At 38.7% G+C, this 13,747-nt stretch overlaps 2 protein-coding genes across 3 annotated transcripts; one reads left to right on the forward strand and one right to left on the reverse strand.

Annotated features, from left to right (window-relative positions):
* Window positions 1-482: 482 nt before the first annotated feature.
* Window positions 483-10,843, reverse strand: itk (IL2 inducible T cell kinase). Of its 2 annotated transcripts, XM_086308027.1 has the most exons (18): window positions 10,637-10,843; window positions 7,476-7,562; window positions 7,281-7,385; window positions 7,045-7,126; window positions 6,779-6,904; window positions 6,518-6,555; window positions 5,691-5,842; window positions 5,512-5,577; window positions 5,328-5,382; window positions 4,866-4,945; window positions 4,433-4,575; window positions 4,223-4,297; window positions 3,730-3,898; window positions 3,435-3,651; window positions 3,284-3,348; window positions 3,070-3,188; window positions 948-1,105; window positions 483-853 (listed from the first exon to the last, which is right to left on the reverse strand). In XM_086308027.1, exons 1-18 carry the CDS (start codon window positions 10,670-10,672, stop codon window positions 788-790), a joined length of 1,839 nt encoding a protein of 612 aa, XP_086164153.1. In that variant the 5' UTR covers window positions 10,673-10,843; the 3' UTR covers window positions 483-787. The 2 variants fall into 2 exon arrangements, with proteins under 2 accessions (XP_086164153.1, XP_086164144.1); XM_086308018.1 differs by lacking the exon at window positions 10,637-10,843 and having other exon boundaries at window positions 7,476-8,605.
* On the forward strand, window positions 10,068-13,382 carry med7 (mediator complex subunit 7). Its single transcript, XM_086308040.1, has 2 exons — window positions 10,068-10,378; window positions 11,027-13,382. Exon 2 carries the CDS (start codon window positions 11,036-11,038, stop codon window positions 11,795-11,797), a length of 762 nt encoding a protein of 253 aa, XP_086164166.1. The 5' UTR covers window positions 10,068-10,378; window positions 11,027-11,035; the 3' UTR covers window positions 11,798-13,382.
* Window positions 13,383-13,747: the final 365 nt, after the last annotated feature.

Below are 13,747 nucleotides of genomic sequence, written 5' to 3' on the forward strand. Positions count from 1 at the left end.
TGGTGTGGGTGCGATATGGAGCATTTTTTTGTTAAATATAATTTCACAAAAACATGACTTCATCTCTGGATAATTGTAGTAATAGTCTAATCAAGAAGACTGTGCTCCACCTTTAGCACAGTTTCAATGACTCATATTACTTACCACATATTACGATGTATCCGAGCAATGAGTAATAAATCTATCTTGACCAAATGTGGTCACCTGTGACTCCAAAATTAATTCATAAAAAAAAAAACAAAACATGACTCATGACTTTGTTGTAGCTATGTCCATCTTTTATATACAGTATATGGATGATCATCAAAAATATGACTGTTGTGGCTAATGTCAGTGAGCTCCATAAAACAGGAAAGCCTTTCTAATTTCTAAATATATATAACATCTGGCAACTTCAATAATTTCTTCATATAGAAACAAAAATATTTCTTATGCCAAGATTTCATTATTGTAGTGGAGGAAACTAAGACAGTGAGAAGTGACAAGATGTAAAACATTCAGTTTAATGACAGTCAGCTGACTGAAAAGCAAACATCTCACTTTTATATGGCTTATAGAATTACTCAGACCTTTACATGATTCTGCAGGAAGCACCAGTAGCTGTGTGAATGGACTGTGTGAGCCCTCTCAGGGGATACTTACAAAGCTACGAAAGAGATAAAGTGCAAAATCCAGGATATAAAATTGCTTTGGAATAATCTAACTTTACAAATGACAAGCAACTGGTTACAGTAAATAAATAAAATAAATATTATATATAAAAAAAAATCACAAATCACATGTTGGTTCAGGCGTCTGAAAGGGAGGCCAGCTCGTGAAAGAGGAGCCCAAATGTTGGGCGATCGTCTGGTTTCTGGGAACAGAACAGAAAACAAACGACAGTTAATCGTTTGCTCATTTTATGATCAGCAGAGAAGTTCTGCTTGAAAAAAGGGTAATGTCCTCACCTCCTTCCAACACCACTCCATGAGTAGGTGGACAGAGTCCGGGGCCAAGCGTGGCTTCAGGAGCCTCAGGCCTGCGTTCAGGGAGTCCACCACTTCTGCATTAGTGCGGTTCTCATAGGGGAGTCGGCCTTCGTTGTACACCTCCCACATGAGCACACCTGAAGAGGGACACGGAGACAGCACTTGTTAAACAATATGGAAGCATTTTAGTCCATATTGTATCGTTCGTTTAACAGTGAGCTACTCTAGTCCAGTGCAGTGTGTTTTTATTTATTTATTTTTTTTATATAACTGAAACATATTTATTTTTAGCCTCATTTGAGAGTAATTTACTACAGATCAGAATTGGCCAAAATTGTTGCTACCCAATAAAAAAAATACACACACCTACACATGAGACACACACACACCTAAAATTTGCTCTGCTGTAAGTTCTTACTTTAAAAGTAATTCATCTCGCTTTCATTCAATACAACAAATATAGTCGTCTGCCTAAAGTATTTGATCCTTAATTGTAATATTGTGCAGCTGAGCAGTTTTTGTGATTCTTCACAAGAGGACGCCCACCTCCCTTTCACCCACTTACCTACCCCCACACACACCTACACACACACTCACACATCTCTGTAGGTTGTTTGACTCTTCATGTTCAAACCGCTGCGGTTCATTCAGGTTTGATGAACACGTTTTCCCCCCACTGTGAGTTTCAGCTTTTTCCACACTCGGCTCAAATGATTTTGTTTCAGTCCATCTTGTTGGAAGTATGTTTCAGATCTTTATACTGTTGGAAGAAGCAGCGTTGGCCTGTGACTGGCACAGAGCTCTGGCACAGGTACATAAATGTATTTCACTCCAGATTATCTTGATGAAATCCGTCATCCCCAGCGTTCTTTTCTTCAAAAGCTTCTTTTTTTCGGCAAACTTGGAAACTAGTTTTAAATCCCAAACTTCATCCAACAAGAACCACTTTGACTTGTCTATTTGTATTTTATCAAACACAAGTTTAAGGGTTTTTTTTTATAATCCTCTTTCAAAAGCGGGGTCTCTTTTTTCAACCTTCATTCAGAAACCAACGTATGGTGTCGACAGACGCTTTTGCACTTTGATCCTTTAAATCAGCTCTGTTTAGTCTGGAGTTAATGTTCCTCTGGTAGCCTCATCCACTGAAGCCGGCATGAAAGAATCCAATGAAAGAGTTTCCTAATATTCTTAGCAGCTGCAGTCTCAAGAACTTCACACAGCCTGTAGATGGTCCGACTGTCTCTTTTAGTTTTAAACCGTTATTTAACCAGGAAGTAAAAATCTTGACATAAAGAATCTTTTGAAAGACGCCTCAGACAAACTTTTCCCCTCTTTCTCCTGCCCATCATCAGTGTAACAATGATACTATACAGCTGAATTATTACTCTTTTACCATTTCAATGCATAGAATCATGATTGAAAACACTTGTGTTACCAATGAAAAGCAATAGCCTGCTTAAACTGTCACTGCAGTTCATTTGTTTTTCACGATTTCTAAGGGACGTCAGTAATTGGATCCAGACCTTTTTAGAATAGGTCATAATTCAAATCTGTTTAGAAATAGAAATAATAACCCCTATTGTAGAAGTTATAATATGTTTTATTTTTACTTAGTTTTAGCACATCCGTTTTACACAAGAAAATCATAGATTCATAATACAGAATCTTTTTTTTCCCCCAAAGATGACGTCAAGCTAAAAGCTTTCTGTCTGTTTAATCTCCTTTCAAACCTCGGCAATTGTCTGAGCTTATTGTGCATCCACTAATTGTCACTGAATCATGAAAATGGCTAGCTTTTAGACTATTTTATATAAAAATGTACCAAAAAAAATGGCTTTGTCACGGATAACTGCAGTAATAGTCTGCCCAAGAAAACTGTGCTCCAGTTTGAGCACAGTTTTTTTTTTCACAGGATAAAAAGAATTGTTTAATATATAACGTCTAAACCACTGCAGTGTTATTTAACTACAGTTGAGCACATGTGCCATCAGGAAAACAAATATGATTTAATCTGCTCTCACCCAACCTGCAAAACTTGCCAGACGAGTGAATCAGAAATGCAAACCAAACAGCTGAATGGCAGACAAGCGCCCAAACTCACCGAATGACCAGACGTCAGACTTGGTGCTGAATTTGCAGTATCTGATGACCTCTGGGGCTGACCACTTGACAGGGAACTTGGAGCACTGTGAGCTCGTGTACTGATCATCAAGAACAAATCTAGGGTATGGAGAGTGGACACAGACCATAAGCTGTGACTCACTGTGACATTAATGTTATGTAATAATTTAAAAAACTGATCTTCACGAACATACCTGGTCATTCCAAAGTCCGATACCTTCACCTCGTTGTTCTTTGAGACGAGACAGTTCCTGGCAGCCTTTGGAAGGAAGAAAGGAAGGATAAAGTCCTCTAACAAAGCAGGGATATGAAAGTGTATCGTGAAAGAGCACTTTATTTATTTACCAGATCTCTGTGGATGAAGTTGGACATCTCTAGATAAGCCATCCCTTCGCTGACATCCAGACACATCCCCAACAATATATCCTGAGACAACGAGCCTTTCCTTTCTCGCAGGTAGTCCGTCAGGCAGCCGTTTTCCATGTACTCAAACACGAGGCAGATAGGAGAATGTTGTGTGCACACGCCATACAGCTGTACCAGCTTAGAGTGAGAGAGTCTCCTGTTAAAACACACATGCACAGATAAACTGAGTGGTTTCAAACTCGTTTTACAGATCTCCACCGTGAACTGTACTTACATCATAATCCGTGCCTCTTCTTTAAATTCGTCGTCTGACATGCACTCTTCTCTTACCATCTTCACCGCTACCTTGAGATCCCTCCAGCTGCCTTCCAGCACCAGTCCAAACTGGCCGCTGCCTATCTCCTGACCCAGTATCAGCTCCTCAGGGTCCACTTCCCACTGATCTGTTAACCAGCAAACCAGCAGTGAACCAAAGCATCCACACTATAGCTCAGTTATATAACCATAGAGTTAAACTTCTTCATGCAAGTTTCACAAATAAAAAAGGACTTTTTTTTTCTCATTTTCACTTGCTTTTTTTCAGCAAAGATTAATTTGTATTACATTGGTTTATATTAAAAGACAAAAGGGTGGAGTTACTTAACAGCCCTGAAGTGTAATTCTGTGCAACCCACCAGAGGTCAGCAAAAACAAGATTCACAGCAATAAATTAGGACTGCTTGGAGCTTTAGTTCAACAAACTTCGGGCATCACAAAAAGACTTAAACCTTTTGTGATATCAGTAGAATCCTGGGAACAGCATTGACCTTGAGAGACGGGGTGTCTCAGCCGTGTTATTAGCCCTGCACAAAGAGAAAGAGACAACGGGAAATTTAAAAAGCAGGACCAAGAATTTAGCCGTTTCATAAGATGAACTTCATTTATCCTTTGAACTTTTTGAAATAATGCTGTTGCATGAGAAAAGCTGGCACACTTACCTGCAGCATTGTGCTGGTGGTAATATATGAGCTCAGGAATGGTGCTAAACAGGTACTTCTCTGCCAGGTAAAAAGAAGCTGGGCTCGTTTCGGTTTGTCTGATTTGGTAATGCTTCACTCTCGGATTCTTCTCCCCATTAGACCTGATGAGAATATATGCTTAACTTAACAAACATTTTTAAAGCAAATGTTTGCCTGAGCAGATGATTACACATAAACATTGGAAGATCAGAAAAATATCACAAGATTACACTAATCTTATACTTAATTCTCATTGGTAACATCTTTAACGGTCACTTAAAATGATTGAAATCCTATGAGCCATCAATTTTTTTTCATGATATAAGTAACCATATATGACTGTTTTAATTATAGAGTTGTTTGATAGATATTTTTTAAGTAAATTCATAAGAACACTATAAATAACATTTACCCTGGTGCTTTGGTGAAAACAGACACTGTGTACACTCCCGCCTGTCTTGAGTCCCGCACAATGAATGCACCTTCCTTACCCTAAAGACAGAATAACGAGATCACATAAGATTTCCCACGTTCGGCGGTGCATTCTGTAACACGTCTGGCGGCCGTTTTAATTCAAAGACGACGATGGATAACCATTTTCCCTTCCTGCTTGCAAAACTTAGCAAAGCAGGAAATTCAACATTGGAGGAAACTTTGTGGTTGTGAGAAATTTTTTTTTCATGTTCTATGTCAAGTCGAATTGTCGTTGTGCAGGTGCATATGCAGCGATTTTGCAAATGCAACATTGCTGTTGGCGGCACAGTCGCATCAAAATGCACTGTGTCATACAGGGGCTAAATCTTGCCTGTCATCATCATATCAAAATCATTATTTGAAATTTTATTGCCAAACAGAACTGAGTTTTTGTTTTTACCTCTTTCATTAGCAATTCTTCTGCTTGCGCTCTGCTAATGTTTTTGTTGTACCATCTGTTGAGAACACATTAAACATTTAACACAACAATTAAATCAGTTTTGGAGGGAAAACATGGTAATTCATTAGCAGCAATAAACACTGCAAATTAAAAGCTCGAGTAAAAGAAATGAATTCAAACTCACTCAAATCTTTCAAAGTTGTTGATGGATTTTTCAGCTACGTATGTACTGGGCACAAAACCCGAGTTCCTAATGGGTGACAGGAAAAGGGATTTAGCTAATGGTTCTTCTTTTGAAATGTACTGCTATTTTTTAATGTAAACAGTTCAAATGAATTTGGCATTGGCTGTAATGCACTTTACCCTCTCTCATCCTGTACAAGCCACCAGGTGGAATGGGAATTCTTAACCAGGAGATACTCCTGATCTTTCTGAAGAGGTAAGTCATTGTCTCCCTGTGGCGTGTAGTTTTGCAAAGCGATGACCTTCTGTTGCCCCGAATCTTCCAGCTCCATCTGGAAAGGGAGGAAAAAATCTGATTTAAAAACCATTTGTACAGGTATGTACAAAATTTTGGGTTATTACCTCTAAATTTCGACATACTATCATAAACTTCCGAGATGAGATGAGAAAATAACTCGAGATTTAGAATCATGAAGCTGAAGTTTTGCAATAAGAACCCCAAATTTTGAATTTAGCTCTGCCAATCAGGAAAATGTTTTTTAAGTGGTGGAAATAACCTGGTACAAATTATTGAGAGGTCTGAGTGAACTCTTCCCAAAAAGTTCATACACAAATACGAAATCCAGAGGTTTCAAATAAAATTACATTTTCATAGTGCCAAAGGAAAAAGTATCAACAAGGATTTTCATTTGACAAACTTTAATGTACTTCTATTTCTTCTACTATCTATCTATTTAAGTAAACACTCAAACACATGTGCGCTGAAACAACTACAGAGCTGCTGCCTGAACACACAAAATCAAACCACAGAAACAGTGGTTAAAAACCAATGCATGACCTAATTATTAAATATGTAGAGAGAAACTGTGTTTAAAAGTATTGCAGACAAACATGACAGGCATTAAAACTGAAAAAGTGATTTGGTCTCCCTCGCTTCATTGGAATATCAGTAATAACCACAATAACATTTCAAAAGCTTGTGTCGTTTGTGTTTTAGATGGTGGTACCTCTGGCTCCGGGAGGCTGGGAAGCGGCTTTTTAGAGGCTGTAGGGGAAACAGAAATGTTAAATTGGAGAGCTATTTGGCCCATCTAAACTCACAAAGCAACAACGGTATGAACTGGATTAGGCAAAACGAAAGCATTTAGTTCAAGTTTACTCTAACCATATGTGCGAAAGCCATACAAATATCTTAATTCAAATGGAATCGCTACCACAAATCATTGGATTCACGAAGTAGAAGAGAAGGAAAAAGAAATGCTACAAACCATAGCCCACTGGGTCGTACACGTTGCACCCAGTCGCCAGTTTCTCTGTTTGCTGGCAGCATCTCCATTTTCCATCCATCCAGAAGTTTGGGTGGTATTTTGGAACTAAGTTGTTATTCTTTGTCTCTACATCAGACAGAACAAGGGAAATATTGTTTGAAATATCCATCCGTATGTGTTTGCAGTTCATACAATCAGCGGTTTATCATCGACTTGTCATAGTACTATTATTATTATTTGACTGGTGATATATGGTAATGGCTTACCCTCTTTAAGAGCTCTGACCCATTTCTGACGGCAGTCATTGTCTGGTGCAAATATGTAGAGGTAATAACTTTCATGAAAAACCTGCAGAAGAATTGAGATTTTAAAGAAAGGTTATATGCGTTGTCATTTTCAGTCATACTTCACCATACACTGTATATAGGGTGTATGTCGCAGTGTTTAGCAGATTTTAATGCGGTGACAATTGAGTTGGTCTCTAGGAAATGATGAATCTTACCTGAAAAGGGTACTTAAAGCTGCATGGTATGGGCACATCAGTACACACAATCTCCACGCACTTAATTCTGGACAGCTCGATGCAACCTTTCAGCAAAGGCTTTTTCTGCAACAAAACAGCTTAGATTACAGCAAACAGCCAAGAGTCTGCATTCCTGAAACAGCTCTACAGATTAACCGCACATACTGTACTTACCCCGGGACGACGTTCAGAATACTTCAGGTCTTGGGTATCCAACACAAAAAATCGCTCTTTATAGTTACAGGGTGACACTCGCTTCTTCTGTTGAGATTTTTTGATCAGAGTTCCCTTCAAAATCACCCTGGGGAACATTTTACCAGCTATGAGAAGCGCAATGAGAAATACTGCCTTGTTTTGTCATACCAAGAGAGGCGGCATTGCCTACAGCATGCAGAGACAGAGTAGCAGTGAGTGTACAAGAAAAAAAAATTGAGGATGATAAGTTGATAGATGTCGTAGAGTTTCCGGCATAGGGTTGTTGCACAGTAAACCACATCCTACGGCAACAAATGCGTTGTGCAAGCGAAATACACGCGTGCGCGCACATACACACCGTTCAGGGTGCTCGCAGGCACTTTCACTCACTTAGTGCACGTTGCAGTCAGCCACTATGAGTAGTGCGATCCCCAGAAAAAGGATGACTCGTTAACCTTTACATTTTTCAACGCTTTCCATCAACATTCACTTCAAAGGTCACGGATGTGTCCCACTACTACAGTGAGGTTGGGTTATAATGTCAGCATTGGGCAAAGGGGGGTTCAATCTAAGAGGGCAAAAAATGGCATAAATGATTTTAACTTGAAACAAGAAAGTAATAGGGGAAAAAACAAAAGTTTTTACTGAGATTGTGAGATTGCAAGAAACACACACACAAAAGAATCTGTTTTTTTCCCCTGCCATAATTAATACATTTAGAGTTTGGTGTTACGTGTTCATGATGTCTTTTAGGATTTGCCCTGTTTTTTCTCCATCACTGCTTTTTTCTCCCTTATATTTTACTTGGTTTTTGGGGGGTTTGTGCAGGAAAAGAAGGTTAATAATAATAATACAGGTTATAATATAGTAACAATAATATTGTAACAGTAATGATATGGTAATAAGAATATGGTTGGGCTCCATTAATGATTTTAAAGTGACCGAAAAATTTCAAACTGCTGAGGTAGTGCTGTCAACTTACAATGGAAGAAAATGTAGTTAAAGTTAAAATCTGAAAATATTTTTACAGTCACACCGAATGAAAGATTTAAAGGATACTACAGCACCACCACCAGGAAAGAGTTCCAACAGATTGGTGTGGATTGAATGAGTTGGGATTGCCATTTAATTTAATTTAATTTAATTTAATTTAATTTAATTTAATTTAATTTAATTTAATTTAATTATTGTCAAAAAACAACAACAACAAAACAGATCCAAAAAGCCAAAATTACAAAATCGGCTTTGACTGTATATTTTTATACAGTTTGAACTGTGTAAATGTCAAAATTCAAGGCTCTTTCTTCTTTTGTCAATTAAAAACATTTCCAGAAAATACCTGAATTTAACATTTTTAGGAGTTAACGTGCTGTTGAATGGGAAATGTTCAGCAATTTTGTTCCATATGAGTATTTAATAAAAGAGAACATTTGTCATGCTGTATGTAAATAAGTGCAAATAAGTATAAAATAAGTGTAAAAGTAGATGTGAAGGACCGTGTGACACTAAATAATTTATTTTCTAAATCTAAAGCTCCAAACTAAAAATGTGGAAAGTTTTCATTTGTTTTAAAGATGTGACAGAATCAGAAGGGTGAACTTAAGATGCTCAATACACTATAGTGTTTAAAAGCATTCAACTGTATTTTATTCTTCTTGTTGTTTTAAGCCATATATAAGTGATAAATTGGGGGAAAAGAAAAAAAACAAAGGAAAGTTTAGAAAATTGTCTTATACTGACACAACGTTAAGGATAGATCCTTGAATTTTTAAGCTTTTGTCTCTTGTATTCGTAATAGTTTATATCTATTGTAATTTTCTTCCACATTTTATTTACCTCTTACCTGCTGCTGACCTTCTACCGCTCGTCCATTGAGAGCCTGCTAACCTACTGCATCACGGTATGGTATGGCAGCTGCACCAAGGTGGATAGAGTGAGGCTCCAGAGTGTGGTCAAGACAGCACAAAAGATCATTGGCTGCCCTCTCCCCTCCCTGATGGACATTTATTCCTCCCGCTGCCTCAGCAGAGCAGCAAACATTATCAAGGACAGCTCCCATCCTGGTTTCAACATGTTCAGCCTGCTTCCCTCAGGGAAGCGCTACAGGTGCATCAGCACAAAAACCCACAGACTCAAATACAGTTTCTTCCCCAAAGCCATAACCACCCTGAACTCACACATGCACCGATAACACAGCCCCCCCCCCCCCCCCCCAATTTTTTACATATTACTTTTTTTTTTAAAAACGTACATGTTTGTACAAAATGTGTATATATATATATATATATATATATATATATATATATATATATATATATATATATTTTTTTTTATTTTTATTTTTTCCCTATGTTAATACTGTCTATATGTATATAGCGCTGCAGAACTGTACCCCCCCGAGCATGTTTACACTGAGTACGAGGTGCTCTGTATCTCATTGTACAACTGTATAGTGACAATAAAGGCATTCTATTCTATTCTTTTCTATTCTATTCTAAAAGTATTGGTGGCGTTGTAAACTGCTGGTTTGCTTTGACTAGAAAAATATTTGACATTACCAAATGATAACAGGTGCTGGAGATGGTCACTATTGTAAAAAGACATCAGTCCTGTACAAAATAAGCTTCAAATTAAGCACTTTCGTATCAAAAACTACAAGATCAAGCGTGGTATCCTCACACCCAATCGGTGTTTAGTTTGTTCCATTGCTATCGTCCAATCCGCGGGACAAAAACCAATGACGTCGAGCCTTAGGGACTGAAACGAAAATCTTGTTAGTGTGGAATGGAAGGGGCTAAACTAGCTACAAGCTAATGGTCGGAACTAACGGACGTCTATATCTAGCGTCTTATATCTTCAGCGACTAAAGAGTTATTTGAAAGGTGTGTATAAATATCATAAGTCTTCCCCCTTTTAACGGTATTGTGGGTTAGCATTATATTTGGTGTAGCGATTTAACTCGTTAGCGGAGGTTAGCAGTTAGTCAGTCAGCAGGTAAGCTAACGACTGCAGTTAGTTGGAGAGTAAAGGGCTAACATGTTGATAAAACAAACAAAGGTTTGCGACAGTAAATGGTAGTCTTCACTCAACTCTATTCCCATGCAGACAGCGTTTAACATAAGTTATATGCAGATATTTACCGTACAGACAACTGGCTGGGCAGTTTGTGTTAGCATAGGCCTCTTAGCACATCTTTCGAAGCGATGGTCTCAAACAAACACTGGATTTGTTTGGAGTTAGTGCAAGCAAACTATTTAGACACGGCTAACGTCTCTGCAATTAAAAAGCTATGCCGTCTTTTTGCGGCAAACATCCTGCTTCTTGTCTACCTGTGCCCCCAATAGTGAAGTGAGAGAGACACCTTTTCACTTCTGTTATATTTAGGCACATAGCCTAAATTAATGTGTTTATGTTCAACTACTGTGAACTGTAAACACTTTTTTTTTTTTAAATTAAGATACTAAATTGCAAAACCTAATGTATGTTGCTTTCCTTTTTATATATATTGACACGGATTCTTGTGCTTTCAGGTCGGTATCATGGGTGAACCACAGCAGGTCAGCGCCCTGCCTCCTCCACCGATGCAGTACATCAAAGAGTACACAGATGAAAACATCCGCAAGGGTCTGGCCCCTAAGCCACCTCCACCCATCAGAGATAATTACATGATGTTTGGCAACCATTTCCAGTGTGATGACCTCATCATCCGGCCTCTCGAAGGCCAAGGCATTGAGAGGCTTCACCCTATGCAGTTTGACCACAAACGGGAGCTCAAGAAACTGAACATGTCCATTCTTGTGAACTTTTTGGACCTTCTGGACATCCTTATCAAGAGCCCTGGTAGTATAAAGCGTGAAGAAAAGCTGGAAGACATAAAGCTTCTGTTTGTCCATATGCACCATCTGATAAATGAGTACAGACCGCATCAAGCCAGGGAGACGCTAAGGGTGATGATGGAGGTCCAGAAAAGACAGAGGCTAGAGACAGCAGAGAGGTTCCAGAAACATCTGGAGAGGGTGGTGGAGATGATCCAGGGGTGCCTTGCCTCCCTGCCTGATGACTTGCCTCAAGTGGAAGGTCAGGATGGTGCTTGTGATGGGACAAAGAGTGCGCCTCCTGCAGCTAGTGTTGGCTGTTCATCTGGGCAGGCCACCAGGCTGAAAACAGAACCTATGGATATAGAGGAAGCAGCTGCCAGCTGCATGGCAACGAGTCAGCAGGAGAAGAGCATCCCTACTTCAAGAAGTGACAAATGGGACAAGGATGCTGCCATGTGCAGCATTATTGATGAACTAGCATAGTTTAATATTATGTTCTTTCTTTTTTGTCGTTTCTTTGCTGAACTCTGTGTAAATATGGCACTTTCGTACATGGTATACACAGAATATTTTTGTTCTTTTTATTTTATAACTGGTTATGTCACTGGTCTTTGCTCCACAAGTCTTTAACATGACTGCATTCTGCTATTGAGTTATACGTATATGGTTGTAATACATCTCTGTTCTCATGGTTTCATGCACGAGAGTGATTTAGAGAGTGAACATGTTATACCTGTGGTTTTTGCCATACACATAAAAAATGTGTGCCTGGGGCCTCAAGAATTATCAGCATTAAATCAAGTGTAACCACACTGTACAACAGTGATGCTCGGTAACCTCTCTTCTGACTTGGGAACTTTCAAAACACATCATCGACGAATGTTTCTTACTGCTAGCGTGAAACAGCTGGTGAGATAAAATGTTGGGTGCAACATTTTATCTCATTTCATCTTTGCTGTTTATGGCTTTCTCAACTGCATCGGTTCTCAAAGTTTTTCTAGTACGTTTAATTTAAATCCCCAAACTCCACAGTTTTTATCCAACCACTAAGAAAAAAAGTTTTACTTAAAGGTCACATTAAGAAAAAATCCACTCAAGTTTCACTTCACCTTGTTGATTATACTGCACCAGTGTTTCCCGCCATGCAGGTAGTGTGAGAACTACTGCTCTAATAAGATGAGCACTCCAGCAAGAGAAATGCACAGTCATGCTTTTGTCCATGTGTGTCAGTTAATGTGACTTTATCATTCACGTTTGTGTTGTTTTACTAGGTACCACACAGTAAGGCTGATGCCTAAACCTTTATTTAGAAGTGACCAGTGTACTCGTTCACCCACGAAACTTGAAACTATGACAATAAATGCTGTCACATTAACGGGAAGCTGTGAATGTCAGAAATGGACATTTGAGGGTGCTAGCTGTGTTTTCAAGGGCCCCATTGAATGTTGTTTTTATTTAAAATGTAGAAATTCTGACTAATTCCGGAAAACATATTCCCAGAATAGAAATTTTTAACATAGATCAGGTGGGGGTGCTAAGTTTGCATATTTGTAATAAACCCAATAAACAAATTTGCAGTCAGAGTGCAGTCATCTCACAGAAACATAGAGGGCTTTATTAGACCCGTCAGAGCAGAGTCGCATGAAAACTCATGTAAATGCTGGACTGCCTTTATGTTTGCAATGCATGATTCTTGTCACTGATTTGCAGATTGTGTAATCCATGGAGAGTCGTCACAAAAAAGTCGTCATGTATATTATGTAAAATGTCAAATAATTCTGACCCCCTTCCCTCTTTTATAGGTTTTCATAAGCATACCTAACAGTATAACCAATTTTGTGTTGCCTTGCAGCAGATTGCTCTTACACAACTGTTCAGGGAAAGAAATGTGAGCCTTTCAACTGGTTGCTTGTAAAGCAATTCAAGTGCACATGTTTGGTTGTTGAAACTGAAAATACACCTCAGGTTGGTGATTGCAGCGCAGATTTCACTACTTGCGTTTCTGTGATGTTAGCTGAGGTGTCTGTGTAACTTGCATAAGTTCAATAAATCAGTGCGTGATACACAAGATGTGTTTTGGCCCAATTTTTCTTTTATTTGAAAAGACAACCCAAGGTTGTTTCTCTGAGAATTCATCAAGGATTTCTGTTCTAATGTCTGTGCAAAAAGTGTGCTGTTTTTGAAGCAGGCAGGAGTCATGATGTGTGTCGCTCTGAGACATAAAGAGTATGTGTATTTGGCCAGTTGCAAATTCCAGCTTTATTTCATTGACCTAGAGTAAATGCTCTGCAGCACACTGCATTTTATGTAATGATGTAATGGCACAAACTGTATGCACATTTTTAGCTGTGCATAGACGTTAAGCTGTGTTTGTGTTGACCTTTTGTTTTAAACGACAAACAGGATGGACAGAACCAGGTAATATGCACTGAT

This window comes from Aulonocara sp. 'chitande type north' Nkhata Bay, linkage group LG2 (genome assembly GCF_057382095.1).
Source record: "Aulonocara sp. 'chitande type north' Nkhata Bay isolate Kocher_YH1m ecotype deep benthic linkage group LG2, A_spYH_male_GT1.1, whole genome shotgun sequence".
Taxonomy (NCBI): Eukaryota; Metazoa; Chordata; class Actinopteri; order Cichliformes; family Cichlidae; genus Aulonocara; species Aulonocara sp. 'chitande type north' Nkhata Bay.